Source organism: Musca domestica, unplaced genomic scaffold (genome assembly GCF_030504385.1).
Source record: "Musca domestica strain aabys unplaced genomic scaffold, Musca_domestica.polishedcontigs.V.1.1 1, whole genome shotgun sequence".
Lineage (NCBI taxonomy): Eukaryota > Metazoa > Arthropoda > Insecta > Diptera > Muscidae > Musca > Musca domestica.
Genome location: NW_026712114.1, coordinates 18,159,218 through 18,178,408, shown reverse-complemented (window position 1 = coordinate 18,178,408; position 19,191 = coordinate 18,159,218). Strand labels below are relative to the sequence as shown.

Here is a 19,191-nt window from a genome sequence, read left to right as displayed (position 1 = left end):
CAAACCCTTGCCACACATTAAGTCTTGTAAGGATTCCGTTGGATAAATTATAGAAAAAACGCTTAAGTTTAAACATCTGCTACATTTTTCGACATCATGTCTGGTCGCTAAGCGCCAGTGTCAAATAAATTAAGAAAAAGTGTTAAAAATGAAAGTCTATTGGAAAAAAAGAACAACAACTACCAAAGTTAATGGCAACAAACTAAAAAACTCGGAAGTAAAGCTTAAGACAGGCAACAAAAAAAACACACACACACACAACTTAAACGATAAACGACAAATTAAGCCAAGAAGAAAAAGAAGCAGCAGAAAAAAATCCAAAGTGAAGACCTCCCAAAAACCATGGTTATTTAAGCCATTTTAAGTAGTCACCAAAAGCAGCTCAAGGCGTCAACATTTGAAGCGACATGAGCCACAAACTGGAACTTTTGCCAAGAAGTGGCAGCAGTCGCAGCCACAACAACAAAACGTTTTTTAGCAACAATGAAAACGATCGAACGAAGCTTCAATAGACGACACACGTGATGTAATTTCTTTAAGGATCCGCAATATGACAGTCCAAAACAACAAAAAAAAATCGTCCCTCAATAAAACTCACCAACAAACGACAAGGCGCGTGTGTGGCCATTTAGCCGTTGCCAACTTGAATGACAACCGGTTATTTGCCGAATAGCTAGCTGGCTGTCCTGTGTCAAAATGGGGCACGGAACGACTTGCCATAAAGATAATACTACAAATTATTGGAAAATAACAGTTAATTTGGCAGAACCTCATCGCAAAAAAAGGTGTCTTAACACACTCAAAAATTGTCACCTTCATAAATTAGATGGGGCCGATTCGTGGAATTTGAAGACCTTAAATATTTTGCCGAGATTGATTGATTTGTTTTAAGAAAAAAAACGTAATGGCATGGATACTAGAAGGCTCTCAAGGGATAAAGAAAGAAGCAAGAAATTAACGGAATTTGCAGTTATTGAGTTTTTTAAAATCTAAGACTAATTTTGGTAGACACTTTTTGTTTGGTAGACATGCCTGGCTTTTAAATCCAAAATGGATGAAAATTTTTTATAACCTCCACCATACATAATATGGGAGGTATATTAAGTTGGTCATTCCGTTTGTAGCTCATCGAAATTAGAATTTTAGGCATAACAAAGTAAAGCGCAAAGTATAATTCTAAGACTATTCAGCCCTGCCCGTCTGTCTGTCCGTCCGTCTGTTGTAAACGTGCTAGAGTCAAAACGAAAGATATGGAGCTAATATTTTGCACAGATCAGTCTTTTTTCTGTAAGCAGGTCAATTTCGAAAATGGGCTATATCGGTCCACGATATCGCATAACCTCCATGTAACGGTACCCCCGATATTCGGTATTTTAATGATTGTAGCAAAATTTGAAATTGTCTGAAAATCCACAAAAGAAGTTCCTTCTGGGTACTTACCCCCTGGAAGAGTATTGTCTGCTGCAAAAAAGTCAAACGCCATAATTATACCCTACACCACAAGGTGGTCAGGGTATTATGTCTTTGTGCATTTGTTTGTAACAGGCAAAAGAAAACGAGATAGACCCATAGTTCTTTTTGATGATCTGCCTAGAATTACATTCTGAGTCGATTTATGCATGTCCGACCGTCCGTCTGTCCATGTATTTTTGTAAACAAAGTAGAGTTCGTATTTATTGCCCTATCCAGATGAAGTTTTGCACAAATCATTTTTTTGGCCCAAGGACGAACCCTATTGAAATTGGAGATAATCGGTCAACATTAAGATATAGCTCCCATATATATCTTCTTCCGATTTGCCTTTTATTGTGCACCATACGTGTAATATTAGCCCGAATAGTATGGAATTTTGCACATACAACCAAATTAGGCCTGAAAATAAGTATGCCAAATTTGATCGAAATCGGTTCAGATATAGCTATAGCTCACATATATATTGTTCATCCGATTTGTTATTTTTGTCCTCCGCAGCCGTAATATGCACTCTGTAACAACAATATTTGGGGAAATATATCAAATACAGCTTAGAAATACATTTGCTAAATTTTATCGAGATCGGTTCAGATTTGGATATATATAACTTCGTCCGATTTACTTTTTTTGTGCACCAAACGTCTAATATTTGTCCAAATGGGATGGAATTTGGCACTTACGGCCGAATTGAGTCTTGAATTTAGTATGTCAAATTTCGTGAAGATCGGTTCAGATATAGCTATAGCTCCCATAGCCGTAATATGCACTCTGTAACAACGATATTCAGGGAAATATATCAAATACAGCTCAGAAATATGTTTGCCAAATTTCATCGAGATCGGTTCCGATTTGGATATAGCTCCCATATATATATCTTTATCCGATTTCAAATTAATTGTGCACCAAATGGGCAATACAAGTCCGAATTTAAAAGATACAAATGCTTCGGCATATTTAGTCCTTTTAATTGTTATGCGGAGCTCTACTATACTAGCAAAGTGGTGTAGGGTATCATAAAGTCGGCCCCGCCGACTTAAAGGCTTTCTTTACTGGTTTTTATGGATAATATTGGACCACTCCATTGGTACCTCCCTCTTAAATAATCAACTTTTTGAGCAATTGTAACACAAATTAGAATATACAGGGTGAGATAAAAAATGCTTTCCAAAATACTCCAGACACAATAGTCCAACTGCGGATTGGTATCCGGAGATTTTGGAGGACATTGTACGCTTGAAATGAAGCGAGGAACCTCATTGTGTAACCATTCTTGGGTGGCGCGTGATGAGTGCGATGATGCTGAGTCCTGTTGAAATGTCCAAGGCCTGCGTCCAAAATATTTGCGTGCCCAAGGCTTTAATTCACCCTCCAGAATATTTTCGCGATAATATTCAGCATTTATTCTGATGTCACGGTCGATTAATGCGACAACATCACCATGGCCAGCGCTTGGGTTCTGGTGGCCGAAGGTGCAGATTTTTAGCTGACCTCTTTGGCAAGTAAACACGATCATTTTGTTTGTTTACAAACTGCTGGACAGGGAATGTTTTTTCATCGGAGAAAACCAAATTCGGCAGTTCACCACTTTGGGCCAAGCGAAGCGCCTCTTTAGCTCTTTTGAGTCTATTTCTCTTTCTGTTGCGGTGTAAGTTCTTGCACTTTTTGGAATTTCAATGGCTTTACCCCGAGCTCATTTTTCAATATGGAATATTGCGATATGTTCTGCTCACAAGCCTATTTTCGACCACTGCGACGCGGTTTTCGATCAAGTCGTTTCTTTATTTTCGAACCATTTCTGCTGATGTTGCTGTTTTCTCCCATTCACTTCTTTGAAGTCCCAGTATCACGGTAACGAGCGATGGTACGAGACACAAAAGATTTATTCACTTTTAAATGCTGGAGTGCTCTAACGATAGCCACTTGTGCTTTTCCAGCCAAATATACAGAAATCACACTATCACGCTTGAATTCAATCACGAATAACTTTTTTTTTCTGGAAAATTCTTACCAAAATGCTTTTGTACGCTTGTAAATAATATAATGAGCTGTCACTGGAATAATTTGCTGTCGGTCGAGTGGCTTAGAAAAGACAGCACTCTGAAGTTGGTTGCAGTTTTTTCATCTCACCCTGTACAGGTCCACCAAAGCGTATAGTCCAAATACAACGGTCTTCCCCGATATCCGATATTTTGATGATTTAAGCGACGTTATTCACCCGAGTTGTTTTAAATTTCGTATTTAGAGTGTGTGATGGGAACTACAGTCTATGACAGAAAATTGCCTATGCAGGCCGAGGTCTTCATATAGGCCTTATATATCAATACCTTCCTATATTCGGTATTTTGACAATTTTAGGTACCTTATTCACCGAAATTGTTTGAAATTTCGTATTTGAAGTTCCTAATAGGTACAACAGCCCGTGATAGAAATAGTCCAGGTCTATATATTCGATATTTTGATGTCCTTTTTTTCAAGTTTCGTATCTAAATATTGTTATGGCTTATGACAAAAGTTGCCTTTGTAGGTCCATGTCTTCGTATAGACCCCAATATTACGGCTATATTCGATATTTCTAAGATTTGAAAAGAATTTTTTTCAAAATTTCCAAATTCGTTCCAAATGGTGGAGGATATTCAAAATACGGCACGAAAAGTAATAAATGGTTCTAAATTTGGAAAATATAAAGTAGTAGTTGTTACACCACGTCTGCGGAGTCTGATCATAAATGGCTCTACTCTGCAGCCCTGGTAATCCATGTACTCATTCATCGGCCCTAGTTTTGCCCTTGTTCCCATAATTTTTTTACAAAATATCAAGTCAAAATTTAAATTCACATCCCCATGGCCAGAGAATACAAAACATTCTGTAAACCTCAAATATCTTGTTTATTTTGTGGCAACAAATAAATCATGTGTTCAAAATTTCGGAGCGGCATTATAAAGACCCCTTATCTTTGGGAAATTTTGAATATCCACCGCTCTTTTATGTGTCAAAAGACATATTGTCCATGGCGCCAATATGCGAGTGACATCACAACAATGAAGAAAAAAAATCATTGATTTTTGCCGATTGCTTGCTTTTCAAACTATTCCGCCCAATATTTCTCTTTGATTTAAATGCTCCAATTATAATTTACTAAAGACTTACCATTTGTTAAATTTGACTTATTTTCAAAATATTCTAATTTCTGTTTTCGTTTTTTTTTTTTTTTTTTTTTTTTGTTTAAAAGCGAATCCATCATTCATTAATTATTCATGCAAAGGCGTTAATCTATAATTAAAAGACAATCAAGCGGACCAAAAATGAAAAACGAAAACAAACAAATAACTCAATTCGAAATCAAAACCCCTCCCCCCACTTTTAACAACAATCCTTTGCCGCAGGCCAGCTATTCCTGGAATTGATTTCAAATTAACCGCTTAGTGGGGATATCAAAGAACAGCGCACAATTTCACAATGGAATCCTCCTCCTCCACGCAGACACACACACTCAATCAAGGAAAGGGTTCAAAAATGAGAGCACAATTGAAACAAAAGAGTTGTCTACTTCGCCTCTAGCCTCTCAAAGCATAGCACGGTCTCCCCTCTTACCAAGCACACAATAAATGATAACTCAATCAATAAATGCGTCGAACGTTTAACGCTCATGTGTGTGTTGCCTTCTATAAAAAAGGACCTTTACACTTGGCTGCATGCATTGTAGGACGAAGAGATTTATTTTTCTGCTGGACACTGGAAAGGATGCATTTATTTGTCTGCTCCATATAAACATGACTATGTTTTCTATTTCTAATCCCTTTTTTATTTTAACCCTCTCTGAAACAATACAAACAACAACAGCAAACGGAGTTTGAGTTTATTTGCTTGGCTCGAACCATAATCAATCTTTTTTTGTTTAGTGAAGCGGAGTTTTATTCCTCCAGCTAAGGACTAAGCAAATACACAGCCTGCCAAGTTAGTGGCTTAGGTAAATAAGAAAACATGGCCATAGAAGTAGGAGTGTGCACACACAGAAATTCATACAAAAAAAGGATTAATCGATCAATGTGTTGGTTTGTTGAATAGCAGGAATGCAGCACAAGACTGGACGCTTGTGGTGCAGTTTTGATTAATATTTTTTCAAATGCTATAATTTATACGTTTTTTTATGTAGGCGATAATATATGTATTAAAGCCTTGGGCACGCAAACATTTTGGCCGCAGACCTTGAACATTCCAACAGGACTCAACACCATCGCACTCAGTATTCTCCACCCAAGAATGGTTACAAAATGAGGTTCCTCCCTGCATTTCCAGATATGGTACTAAATTTGGTACAATTTAAATTTTGGTAATACCTATAGGTTTGGAATCCTGAAATTTGGAAATAAGATTACTAGTGCATTGTGGGACTGAAGTGCAGGGAGAGATGAAAAAACTGCAAGCAACTTCAGACTGCTGTCATTTATAAGCCACTCGACAGCTTTTAGAATTATTCCAGTGACAGCTCATTATATTGTTTACAAGCGTACAAAAGCATTTTGGTGAGAATTTTCCAGAAAAAAAATTTATTCGTGATATAATTCAAGCGTGATAATGTGATTTTTTTATATTTGGCTGGAAAACCACAAGTGCCGATCGTTAGAGCACTCCAGCATTTAAATGTGAATACCACCATCGCTCGTTACCGTGATACTGATTGCGTAGCCCGACGTCAAGGAAGGGGACGGAAGAAAACAGCAAAATCAGCAGAAAGGGTTCGAAAAGTAAAAAAGCGACTTGATCGAAACCCGCGTCGCAGTGGCCGAAAAATGGCTCGTGAGCTGAACATATCGCAATATTCCATATTCCGACAAATATTGAAAAATGAACTCGGGGGTAAAGCCATTGAAATTCCATCAAATAAAAAAGCTGTTAGTTCGGCCGGGCCGTACTTTGAATACCCTTCACCATTTGGAACGAATTTGGCAATCCTCAAAAACAATAAAATCCGTTAAAAACTCTTTTAAAATCTTAAAAATACCGAAAGTACCTGTTATATTAGGGTCTATATGACGACATGGACCGGCATAGGTAACTTTTGTCTTAAGCCATTACAATACTCAAATACGAAAATTAAAAAAAAAATCGGTAACAAAATCATCAAAATACCGAATATCGGGAGGGGGCTGTACGAAGACGTGGACCTGTACAGACAATTTTCTGCCTTAGGCTGTGGTATCCATTACGAACTTCAAATACCAAATTTGAAACAATTCCGGTGAATAATGTCGCTAAAATCATCAAAATACCGAATATCGGTAGGTACCGTTATATAGGGGCTATACCAAAAAGTGGACCTACATGGCCCATTTTTACTACCAACAGTCCTGCAGACATAATATACATTTGAGTAAAATTTTATTAATCTACTTCAATTCGTTCGGAAGCTAGAGTGATTTCCACAGACGGACGGACATCGCTAAATCGACAAAGAATTTTATGCATATTTCGAGGTGTTACAAACGGAATGACAAAGTTAATATACACTCTATACTATGGTGGAGGGTATAAAAAGTGCAAAAACTTACACCGCAACAGAATGAAAATAGACTCAAAAGAAATAAAGAGTTGCTTCGCTTGGCCGAAAGTTGTGAACTGCTGAATTTGGTTTTTACCGATGAGAAAACATTCGTTGTCCAGCAGTTTGTAAACAAACAACTTGATCGTTTTTACTTGCCAAAGAGGTCAGCTGAAAATGTGTACCTTCAGCCGATGATCTCTCTCCGCTCGTATTAATTGGCACCAGAACAAATTCCGAATATTATCACGAAAATATTCTGGAGGGTGTATTAAAGCCTTGGGCACGCAAACATTTTGGCCACAGACCCTATACATTCCAACAGGACTCAGTACACGCCACCCAAGAATGGTTACAAAATGAGGTTCCCCGCTTCATTTCCAGCGCACAATGGCAACCAAAATCTCCGGATACCAATCCGTTGGACTATTTTGTCTGGAATATTTTCAAAACAAGATTGGCCCTAAAAAATACCAAAGTGTCGATCACCTCAAGCAATCGCTTTGCCGGAAATGGTCCAAAATATAGCAGAGCAACAATCGGGCAGCGTGTGACGGTTTCATTGGCCGTTTGAAGGCCATAATTCGTGCCAATGGTGACCAATTCGAACAAATCTAAACTTATTCAAAAATTTGATGCTATTTCCGACATTTTTTGCTTTCATCGATAAATTGAAAAAAATGTAAAAATTATGGGGTTTGACTTTGTTGCAGTTTTTTTATCTCACCCTGTATATCTTCGTCCGATTTGCCTTTTATTGTGCCTCAACCGTGTAATATTAGACCAAAAGGAATGGAATTTGGAACCGAATTGAACATTGAAACAAGTATGTCAAATTTGGCGAAAATCGGTTCAGATATAGCTATAGCTCGCATATATATTGTTCATCCGATTTGTTATATTTAGATACCCTCAGCCATATGGCTAGAGAGGGTATATATCATTTGATATGGCCAAAACGTGCTTCATCGAATTAAAGATTTTAGACCTTAAGTCTCTTTGGACCAAATCCGTTTCAGGACATTTGGAGTCGATCTAGCGATGTCCATCCGTCCGTCTGTCTGGCTGGTGCGACGATAACTCTCGAATGGGGTATCCGATTTGGTCCAAACTTGGTAAATAGTAAAATTATTGTCAAACTTAGATCGAGTTCGGAGATGGGTAATATCGTTCCACTCCTTTTGTTACCTACCCCACAAAGGGTCAACGTTTTGAATAATTATAAATTGTGACCGATTGTCTTCAAATTACCCAAAAGACAATATTTTTATTAACCCAATATTTGGAATATATCCGTCCACACCTTCTGGAGCCTCTCCCACAAGGGTTAAAATTTTGAATATCCATATCTCTCATTAAACACGAAATTAACATTCGATTCCATTCAGACTTGGCACATCGCAATATTTCTATCAACACAAGATCTGTTATAAAGATGGTAGAGATCGGAACATTTCTTCTGGTAACTCCCCCAGAAAATGTCAATCTTTTAAATAACCATTTATGGAATCCAAAATAAGCATCCTATTCACTTCATATTTCACACATCCCGTTATTTCTACTAACACAAGATCTGCTGTGAAGATGGGATATATCTATCCACTCCCTCTGATACCTCCTTTAAAAAGGGTAAAAATTTTGAATATCTGTGAAGCTCATAAAATGCGAAATTAACATTCGATTCCATTCAGACTTTGTATGCCTCGATATTTTTATCACTACAAGATGGTAGAGATTGAACCATTTCTTCTGGTACCTCCCCCACACATAGTTCAAGATTTTGAAAAAAAGGCGAAATAAGCATCCAACTCTCTTCAAAGTTCATACTCACAAACATTTTTGCCAACACAAGATCTGTTGTGAAGATGATATACACTGCCAACCCCTTCTAGTACCTCACCCACAATGGGACACAATTTCCAATACTTATATCTGTCATAACTTGCAAATGAAGTCAACGATTCTCTACAACTTGCTATATCTAAATATTTCTCTCAACCGGAAACCTGAATGATCCTTACTCTTTTTATGAGGTAAATTATTTTCTTTGAACATTTTGACCTTTTGTGGGGGAGGTACCAGAAATAGGGGCCCGAAGTTGCTCATCTCCTTATTTTTGGCCTTGTTTTGAAGTTTGGTTTATCTTGTCCCCCTAATATGACGATTCTATCGAGGTGAGTACTTCTTAGATTGCCACAAAACATCCTTGAATCCATTCGTTTCATTCGTAAAATCATACATCATTGAATTCTAATATCCATTTTTCTTGACAATCCTTAAAACTAACATCTCCATTAAAACTCCCATTCAATCCCCTTAGTGCCATCAATGTCCTTGTGGCTAATTTTCAAAATCTCATTTCTCATATTTCCAATGAATTGAAATCAAAAATGTAAATCTGGAGAAAGTCCAGAGACTCTTTGTGTGGCCGTGTTTTCACTTTTTAGCTTCTTGTTAATTATCGATTTAAATATCGAATTAAATTATTGTGAAGAATGAAAATGTGAAGACCTCACAGGGATAACACTGAGGGGATGAGGATGGTAACTTTAGTAAGTGTACCTAAAAAAACCAAGGTTGTCAAGAGAAAAAAATAAAAAAAAAACAAAAAACAACAACATTGCATCACAAATCCAATGGACGAGCGAGAGCTGATGATAATCCAAAGGATCTGATCTCGTTGATCAGATAGAATTACATTGTGTGACAACAACACAACAGTAAGTGTAAAATGTCAACACATAACAAGCCCGAAAAAATGGACAATGGACAAAAGGGGCAAAAAAAGTAAAGAAATCTTAATTTATAATTTCAAGACAACAAAAACAATGAGGATTTTAAATTAACACAGCATTCAATGAGCAAGCCCAGAGAGATGACAACTCAAATACTGTCAATAGCTAAGATTGTGATCATTAACATTGAATTCTATTCAAATTGTAATTGTAATTTTCAATTTCACTTTCCTTTCCTCTGTCTCCTCCACTTTGAATTTTACTTGGGTATTCCTTTGGGATGTTTTCTTGTTGTTGTATGTCATTGTCACCAAATGCATTGCTTGCACTTGTTACAGGTAAAAACTCCCACTCTCCCTCTTTCTCTCTCTATCTCTCCCCCTCTTTCTCTCTCTGTCTGTTAGTGCTCATTTGAGAAAGGCCAATTTCTTAGAAGGCAATTTTGTTTGTTTTTAATTTAAAATTCACTTTTGCCACATATTGTGTTGCCAAAATTGAGAGAGTGAAAGAGAGACTCCCATGGTTTGATGTATTTTTCTAAGGTTAGGATTAAAATAAAATTCCCTGTATAAACAATTCAAAAGGCAATTTGGGGTTTCCGTGTAAGACATATTGTTGACATGATGTTCCTTTGGCGATTTGGGTCGCCATGAACGAAAATCGTATAGACAAGTGTTAAAGTAGCAATTGACTTCTTGTTTATCAAAAAAAGGGACTAAGAATAAAAACAGCAAATCCAGACAAAACCAATTAAAATATTCCCAAAGAAGCCATAACAGAATAGCACCTATGGGAAAACTTCTGTCGACAGTTTTTTTTTTGTAGTTTTGCACATACTTGTCCTTGAATTCAACACTTGTTTCCACGCATCCTCAACACCTAATTCATCATTGCAATGACCTTCATATCAATGTGTACTTAGAATGGTGTGATATTTTCACACATCTTCCGTTTTCGTTGTCTCCTTTGTCGGCCTGAGTGCTCTTGTTTTCCCAGTCACGCCCACCCTTTCTTATCTTGCCAGCGGAAGTAGTTGTGATCTAATTTACAAATCAATGGAAAATATTCTTACCATATTTTGTGCAAACAAATCATTTATCATTGTGGAATGGTACAGGGATCATTAGTGAGGCATAATTGCACAGATACTAAGGAGAAGTCTTTAAAGTCGGATCAGTAAATTAAAAAGAAAGGATAATAAGTAGTTCCTCTGGAAAAGGACACCGCATAGATCGTAAACCTCCTGACATATGCAGTTATTTGCTAACAAGGTCAAGAGTTGCATCCTTTGCCAATTCGGCAAACATCAGAAAATTATTTAACAAGTAATACTCTTACACCCCATTTTCAAATAAATTTGAACTATTAAAAATTGATTAAACAAGTATAGCAGGACAAGTTGTAGGAGGATGGCATAAAACTTCCGCAAATCATGTAGTAGCTTAACATGGTAGAAAAATGCATGTTGATGCATCGTCACTTGTTAGTATTGTTATATATATATAACAATTGTTAGTATTAAAAATCTTATGAAAAAACAAGCTAAAAATTATCAGTCGGTTTTGTGTACCCTGATAAAAAAAAATTTAAATTGTGGCCCTTTGTGGGTGAGGTACCAGATATATGTCATCTTCACAACATATCTTGTGTTAGCAAAAATGTTTGTCAGTGTGAAATTAGAAAAGAGTTGGATGCCTATTTCACTCCCTATGTGGGGGAGGTACCGATCTATATCATCTTTATAAAAGATCTTGTGTTGATGGAAATATTGAGATGTACCATGTCTGGAATGGAATCGGATGTTGATTTCGCTTTTTATGAACTTCATGGATATTCAACATTTTGAGCATTGTGGGGGAGATAGAAGGAGTGGACCGATATATTCCGTCTTACTACCAGATCTTGGGTTCATATTAATTGTAGGATGTGTGAAATTTGAAGACAATCGGACTCTTGCATTACAATTTATGAAAGTTGTAATTATTCAAAATTTTGACCCTTTACGAGGGAGGTACCAGAAGGAGTGGACTGATATATTCCATCTTAATACCAGACCTAGCACTGACGAAAATATTAAGATTTGCAAAGTTGGAGCAAAATTGGATTATCCTTTCTCTTTCTGTGCAAAAAAATATATATTTTGAAATTTTCGACCTTTTGTGGGGGAGGTACCATAAGGAGTGGACCGATATTGCCCATCTCCGAATTCGATCTAAGTTTGGAAAAATGGTTGGTGAGCTGAACATATCGCTATATTCCATTTGGCAAATATTGAAAAATGACCTCGGAATAAAGCCATTGAAATTCCAAAAGTGCAAGAATTTACACCGCAACAGAAATAAAATAGACTCAAAAGAGCTAAAGAGTTGCTTCGCTTGGCCGAAATTGGTGAACTGCCGAATTTGGTTTTCTCAGTCTCCGATGAGAAAACATTCGTTGTCCAGCAGTTTGATCGTGTTTACTTACCAAAGAGGTCGCCTGAAAATGTGCACCTTCGGTTGGCCACCAGAACTCAAGCGCCGGTCATGGTCATGGTGTGGGCCGCCATAACAGCCGATGGTCGCTCACCGCTCGTATTAATCGACGGTGGCGAAAATATTCTGGAGGGTGTATTAAAGCCTTGGGCACGGAAACATTTTGGCCGCAGACCTTAGACATTCCAACAGGACTCAGCGCCATCGCTCTCAGCACGCGCCACCCAAGAATGGTTACAAAACTGAGGTTCCTCGCTTCATTTCCAGCGTACAATGGCCACCAAAATCTCCGGATACCAATCCGTTGGACTATTGTGTCTGGAGTATTTTGAAAATCAAGGTTGGTACTAAGAAATACCAAAGTGTCGATCACCTCAAGCAAGCGCTTCGCCGGGAATGGGGCAAAATACCGCAAAGCAATATTCGGGTAGCGCGTGACAGTTTCATTGGCCGTTTGAAGGCCAAAATTCGTGCCAAAGGTGACCAATTCGAACAAATCTAAACATCTACAATTTGATGCTATTTCCGACATTTTCTGTTTTGATTCAATAAAATTTAAAAAAAAAATGTAATTTTTTTTTATTTTGTTGCAGTTTTTTTATCTCACCCTGTATACCTTCTCTAGCCATATGGCTGAGGTGTTCGTAATATTTGTTAATAACTAAGATTTAATGTTTAATTATTTAATGCAAATGTTGAAAATGCATCTCGCAGCATCTCGGTAGGTATCTTACAAATAAATGATTCGAAGTTGTATTACAATGCGCCAATTGAAGCAGGTCCGTCTGTTTAAACATAAGCTTTGACATTACCCCTACAAAAAATAGTTTAAAGGCATCTAGGAGGCCAATTGACCGATCCCGAACGTGAAACAGAATGTCCACCGAAGTTTCCTCCTAGTAAGTCCACTGTTTTTTTTAAACACATTACACGCAAGACAAGCACTTATATTTTGGGCAAAAAAAATTGGATATTCTCTCAAGGTAGCGATCACTATTCCCACGTTATGTTTGCTGGCTTCAGCATACGTCAGTAGATTGCAGAAGAATGTCAGATTCAGTTGCCAACAATTTTTAATTTAAGTTGCATTTGAAGTTATTGTCTTTTCAACTCTTTGAAACATTTCTAGGTATAGCCATTGTAAAATTAAGAAGGTAAAGTCATTTCAAATAATCATACCCATCTCTGCATTTTCTGTAATTTACTTTGGGCTCCGTATTAACACACAAAAAAAATGTTAATTATAAAAAAACATATAAAAGATGCGTCACAATTTATTTTAGAAAAAATACACAGAGTGATTCTAATATAATTGTATTATATTCTATATTTTGCATTAAAAAATTAAACCTAAATTTGATAAGTAAACCAAGCCACCATCCACATAAACTATGAGATATTATGACTTTTATATTATATTATCCAACCATTAGTTTAGTAAAATATGTCGGCAAACAATAAAATCATATTAAAATATAACGTTCATTTCGAGAGCAACCACCAATAAATCCAATTAGAACAACAGAGTTGCATGCCGTCCGTGTCATCAATTCAATGTTAGCATTAACTGCAATAATAAGAAGCAGCATAACAACAAACCGCTGTCAAATATTTTAACGCGTGTGCAATTTTATCCCCGACATCTCCGGATCGGATTCGTGGCCAGGAAAAAAGGGTTAAATATTCGCGGATTTAATCAATAAAATAAAACATGCCGACTATCGGAGTTAAACGTGATCTCTTGTTCGAGGCATTGGGCAAAAAATACAGTAATATCTCACAGAGAAATTGGGCAATTCTGTGGAAAATAAATGTGTAACGTGTGTATGTTTTTCTTTTCTTTAGCTGATGATGAGTTTCAAACATTGTGTTTTGCCTTCGGTCTGGAACTGGATGAAGTGACCACTGAGAAGCAAATGTTAACCCGTGAACAGGGTGATGATGCTGCTGGGGCTGCTGATGCTTCAGAGGAAATCATCTATCGCATTGATATACCGGCCAATCGTTATGATTTGTTGTGTATGGAGGGTTTGGTCACCGGTCTTTTGGTGTTCCAGGGCAAGTAAGTCAAAGACAATAGATTTGCGCTGATAAAAGTTATCATTTGATTTTTGTTTAAGGATCAAACCGCCACAATTCAAGCTATCAGAGCCCGCCGATGGCAAACGTCAAGTCTTGAAGATCTTACCTGAAACTGCTCAAATTCGTCCCTTTGCTGTTGCCGCAGTTTTGCGTAACATCACCCTGAACCAGGCGGCTTATGATTCCTTCATTGATCTCCAAGACAAGCTACACCAGAACATTTGCCGTAAACGTACTTTGGTGGCCATTGGTACACATGATTTGGATACCATTCAAGGACCTTTCACGTATGAGGCTCGTGCTCCAGCTGACATCAATTTTGTTCCATTGAATCAAACCAAATCCATGAATGGCAATGAATTAATGGAATTCTATTCCACCCACGCTCAGCTGAAACAATATTTACCCATTATTCGCGATTCTCCGGTATATCCAGTAATTTATGATTCCAATGGCGTTGTCTTGTCCTTACCGCCTGTCATTAATGGCGATCACTCCAAGATTTCGTTGAAAACCAAAAATGTTTTCATTGAATGTACTGCCACGGATTTGACCAAAGCCAAAGTTGTACTTGACACCATTGTATGTATGTTCTCAGCACATTGCACAGATAAATTCAGTGTGGAACCATGCGATGTCATTCAACCAGATGGTACAACTGTAACATATCCCGAATTGGAGGTTCGTGAAGAAACCATCTCGGCCAAAAAGGCAAATTTGGCCATAGGTATTGAGGAGAGTCCTGAAAAAATTGCCGATATGTTGACACGCATGTATTTGGAAGCTGAATGTCAGGCTGATGGAGATGAAATTAAGGTGAAAATACCACCCACTAGACATGACGTCATTCATGCATGTGATATTTACGAAGATGTGGCCATTGCCTTTGGCTATAATAACATTAGGAAATCGCTGCCCTCTTTTATGCATATTGCCAAACAATATCCCTTGAATAAATTAACTGAACAATTGAGAGAACAAGTTGCTCAGGCTGGTTTCACTGAAGCACTTACATTCACTTTGTGTTCACGCGATGACATTGCCCGTAAATTAAACAAATCCATAGATAATATGCCAGCAGTACATATAGCCAATCCCAAGACATTAGAATTCCAAGTTGTGAGAACAACTCTACTGCCGGGTCTATTAAAAACTTTGGTGGCTAATCGTAAAATGCCTTTGCCCTTGAAATTGTTTGAGATTAGTGATGTCGTTGTGGCCGATGATGATACTGAAGTTGGAGCACGCAATGAGAGACGTTTGTGTGCTGTAAATTGTAATAAAACTGCCGGCTTTGAGGTGGTACATGGTCTGTTGGATCGCGTCATGCAATTGCTTGAGGTTTCATGGAAATCTTCCAACTCCAAGAACAGTGGTTATTACTTGCAGGCGGCTGAGGGTATGTTATTGGGAAATTAAGCCATTGAACGCGTGTAATGATTTTTTTCTTTTTTTTAGATCCATCTTATTTCCCCGGTCGTTGTGCCCATATTATGTTGAACAATGTTGCCATTGGTAAAATTGGTGTTCTGCATCCCACGGTTTTACAAGCCTTTGAATTGACAAATCCTTGCTCGGTTGTGGAATTCAATATTGAACCATTTGTTTAAACATAATCAAGATATTTATAATAATGCATTTGCCTGGTGTAGAGGAGTATTTAAAAAAGTGTATGAGACACGATTACGGGCGTATAGAACAAAAAGCAAAAAAAAAAGAAACTTCTGGGAGTTGAGACTTTATAGTGTTGATGTTTTTAATTTATTATGCTATTGATTGTACAACAGTTATAATTTTAATAAAGCTATAAGCCCTTAATCAAATCAGCCAATTTGTTTTCTAACAAATATTGTTAGCTCAATGCATTTAAAATTTTTTTTAACTGCAATTGATAAAATATTCCTTAGATTCCTACAAATGTATAGAACAACCAGATACGACCTCAAATTGTACGAATATTTGGTAAACTCTTGGACTTTTTTTTTTTTTTTTTTTGAATTTAGAACTGATTGGCATTTACTTGCATGGGAAGAGGAACAATAAAAACACATTTTTATAATTCTCATTCCCGACCTGGAAAGTTTCCTATTCAAATTGTTGTTCTTTAAGACCAGAGTTATAGCTTTGCCTTAAAATCTTAGACGTAAACTTTTACCAATCACCTTTTTATTGGCTGAAAGCAAAACATATATTTCCAAAACAATCTGGAACTCTTGGTCCATGTGACATTTGTTCGATACGATGCTGGAGACACATTTTCTATTAAATATGCACCGACTGCAAAAAATTAATTTTTTTGATATTAAATTGCCTGAAAGCGCCTAAAAGTATGCTTAAAATGGTAAATATAATTGCGAAATGTTCAGTTTATATGCAACTATCCCACATGATTAGGGAAATAAATAAAAATTACTGGGAACACAATAAGATCCAACACATTCCTAGTTAATTCAATGACTCTCAATTCCCTACCTCACCACTGCAACCAGCATCCTGTAGTCACCAGTAATTTTCATGGTGTAGGCTATACAAATTTCCGTGCATTCAAAAATACCCTTTTTTCACTTGTTCTGTACAGGGTGAGATAAAAAACAAAATAAGCAACAAAGTCCAACACCATATTTTTTCATTTTTTAAAATATTATTGAATGAAAGCAAACAATGTCGGAAATAGCAATTTTTAGAATCAGTTTAGATTTGTTCGAATTAGTCACCTGTGACACGAATTATGGCCATCAAACGGCTAATGAAACCGTCACACGCTGACCGAATGTTGCTCTGTGGTATTTTGGTCCATTCCCGGCGAAGCGCTTGCTTGAGGTGATCGACACGACACTATGGTGTTTTTTAGTGCCAACCTTGCTTTCCAAAATACTCCCGACACAATAGTCCAACGGATTGATACCCGGAGACTTTGGTAGCCATTGTGCGCTGGAAATGAAAGTAGGAAAATGTTTGCATGCCTAAGGCTTTTATACACCGCCAGAATATTTTCGCGATAATATTCAGCATTTATTCTGATGCCACGGTCAATTAATACGAGCGGAGAGCGACCATCGGCTGTTATGGCGGCCCACACCATCACCATGGCCGGTGCTGATTTCTGGTGGCCAACCGAAAGTGCACATTTTCAGCTGACCTATAATAAATAAATAAATTAAAGACATGGCTGATTGGTGCGGAAAATAATAAGAAGAAAAGTAGGAAGTTGAAAAATGAAATTTCAAGAATTATAAGTCTTGATATAATAAAACAGGGGAGACCATTCAGCGATGGCGTATTTATTAAAAATATTCTTGAAAAGATAATGGAGAAATTGCATGTTTGTGTTGAACTTACGCAATCTCTACTATTATCGCGTACCAGTATTGCTCGTAATGGGGTTTCTTTGGCAACCTGCATTGAAAAAGAAATTAGAGACAATTTATCGAGTTGCGAACGGTTTTCTTTTTGTATAGATGAAAGTACAGACATAAACGACATAAGTCAACTATTAATTTGTGTGCGATCTGTTGACACCAATTACCAAGTAACTGAAAGCATGTATATATTAGTGTCAATGAACACAAATGTAACAGGCATATTATTATTTGAGGCAGTACTTAACAATCTCTTAAATATGGTAGACTCAAATAAGATAGCTGGGGTTTGCACCGATGGTGCCAATGTTATGTGTGGAAAGTCTGATGGATTCATAGGCCAATTAAATAAGCAGGGTTTTAGGTTTGAAAACTTCCATTGCATTACACATTAGCTGGCTTTAGCATCAAAATTCCTTACGGGCCATCCAGCGATGAAAGTTGCCGAAAAAATAATTAATAGAATTCGTGGCGGACATCACTCGCTTACCCATAGAAAATTCGTTGGTTTTTTTACAAGGAGAGGGGCACAACACTGTGATTTAAAACTATTCACAGAAGTTAGGTGGTTAAGTCGAGGTGTAAGTCTTTGCAGACTTTTTGACCTGCGAAATGAGGTAGTTGAGTTTTTGGAGCAGGAAAATATAGATGAATGTCTACTGCTAAAAGACGAGAAATTTATATTGAACCTACCATTTTTAGCTGATATTTCAAGCCTTGTAAATTAAGTAAACCTGAAACTTCAAGGGAAGGAAAAAAGTGTAAGTGAAGCTTGGAAGACTCTTGCTAATTTTGAGAAAGATTTACACATGCACAAACATGATTTAAGACAAAACAATTTTTCCAGTTTTCCAAAGACAGCAGAATTGTATGAGGGCTACCATTCTACCGAAATAGAGGAATATATTTCCATTATTAGCAAACTTATGCAAGAAAGGTTTAAAGATTTTAAGGCAGTACAACCTTTAATGGAAATATATGAAAACCCTTTTACGTGCGACGTTTCACAGTTCCTTTTTGATGTTCAATCAGAACTAATTATCCTTAGAAGCGAAATGGAAGTACCGGATATAATAGAACCTAGCAAATTTTGGAAAAGTATTGATCGTTCCGAATATCCTTACCTTAAGGATATTTCTTATAAGTGTGTCGCATTTTTCCCATCAACATATTTGTGCGAACGAATATTTAGTGATTTAAAAGAAACAGGTTAAATGTGACTCACTTAAAAAGTATTATGCTTATCCAAAATTGCAATAAGAATATTGTAATTGAAGAACATATTGACGAAAAATATTAATATATTTCGGGAACATGGTTCGTAATTACAAGCAAGGAATTACTTCTTCGATATTTGCTATGCTCTTTATTACATCGTTTCTCCACTTAAAAGCTGAGCTTATTCATTTAAAGGGAATGGAATATACGTTAAAAACGCTAGACCTAAAATTTAATTACCAGACCAAAAATGAAACCTGAATATCGTTGATTTGGTTTACTTTATTTTTTTTATTAATATGAATCTAAAA

At 36.9% G+C, this 19,191-nt stretch overlaps 1 protein-coding gene across 1 annotated transcript; it reads left to right on the top strand.

The window, feature by feature from the left end:
• The first annotated feature begins 13,802 nt into the window (after window positions 1-13,802).
• LOC101887457 (phenylalanine--tRNA ligase beta subunit) lies at window positions 13,803-16,129 on the top strand. The gene is made up of 4 exons (XM_005183960.4): window positions 13,803-13,990; window positions 14,067-14,283; window positions 14,342-15,702; window positions 15,762-16,129. Exons 1-4 carry the CDS (start codon window positions 13,933-13,935, stop codon window positions 15,911-15,913), a joined length of 1,788 nt encoding a protein of 595 aa, XP_005184017.1. The 5' UTR covers window positions 13,803-13,932; the 3' UTR covers window positions 15,914-16,129.
• Window positions 16,130-19,191: the final 3,062 nt, after the last annotated feature.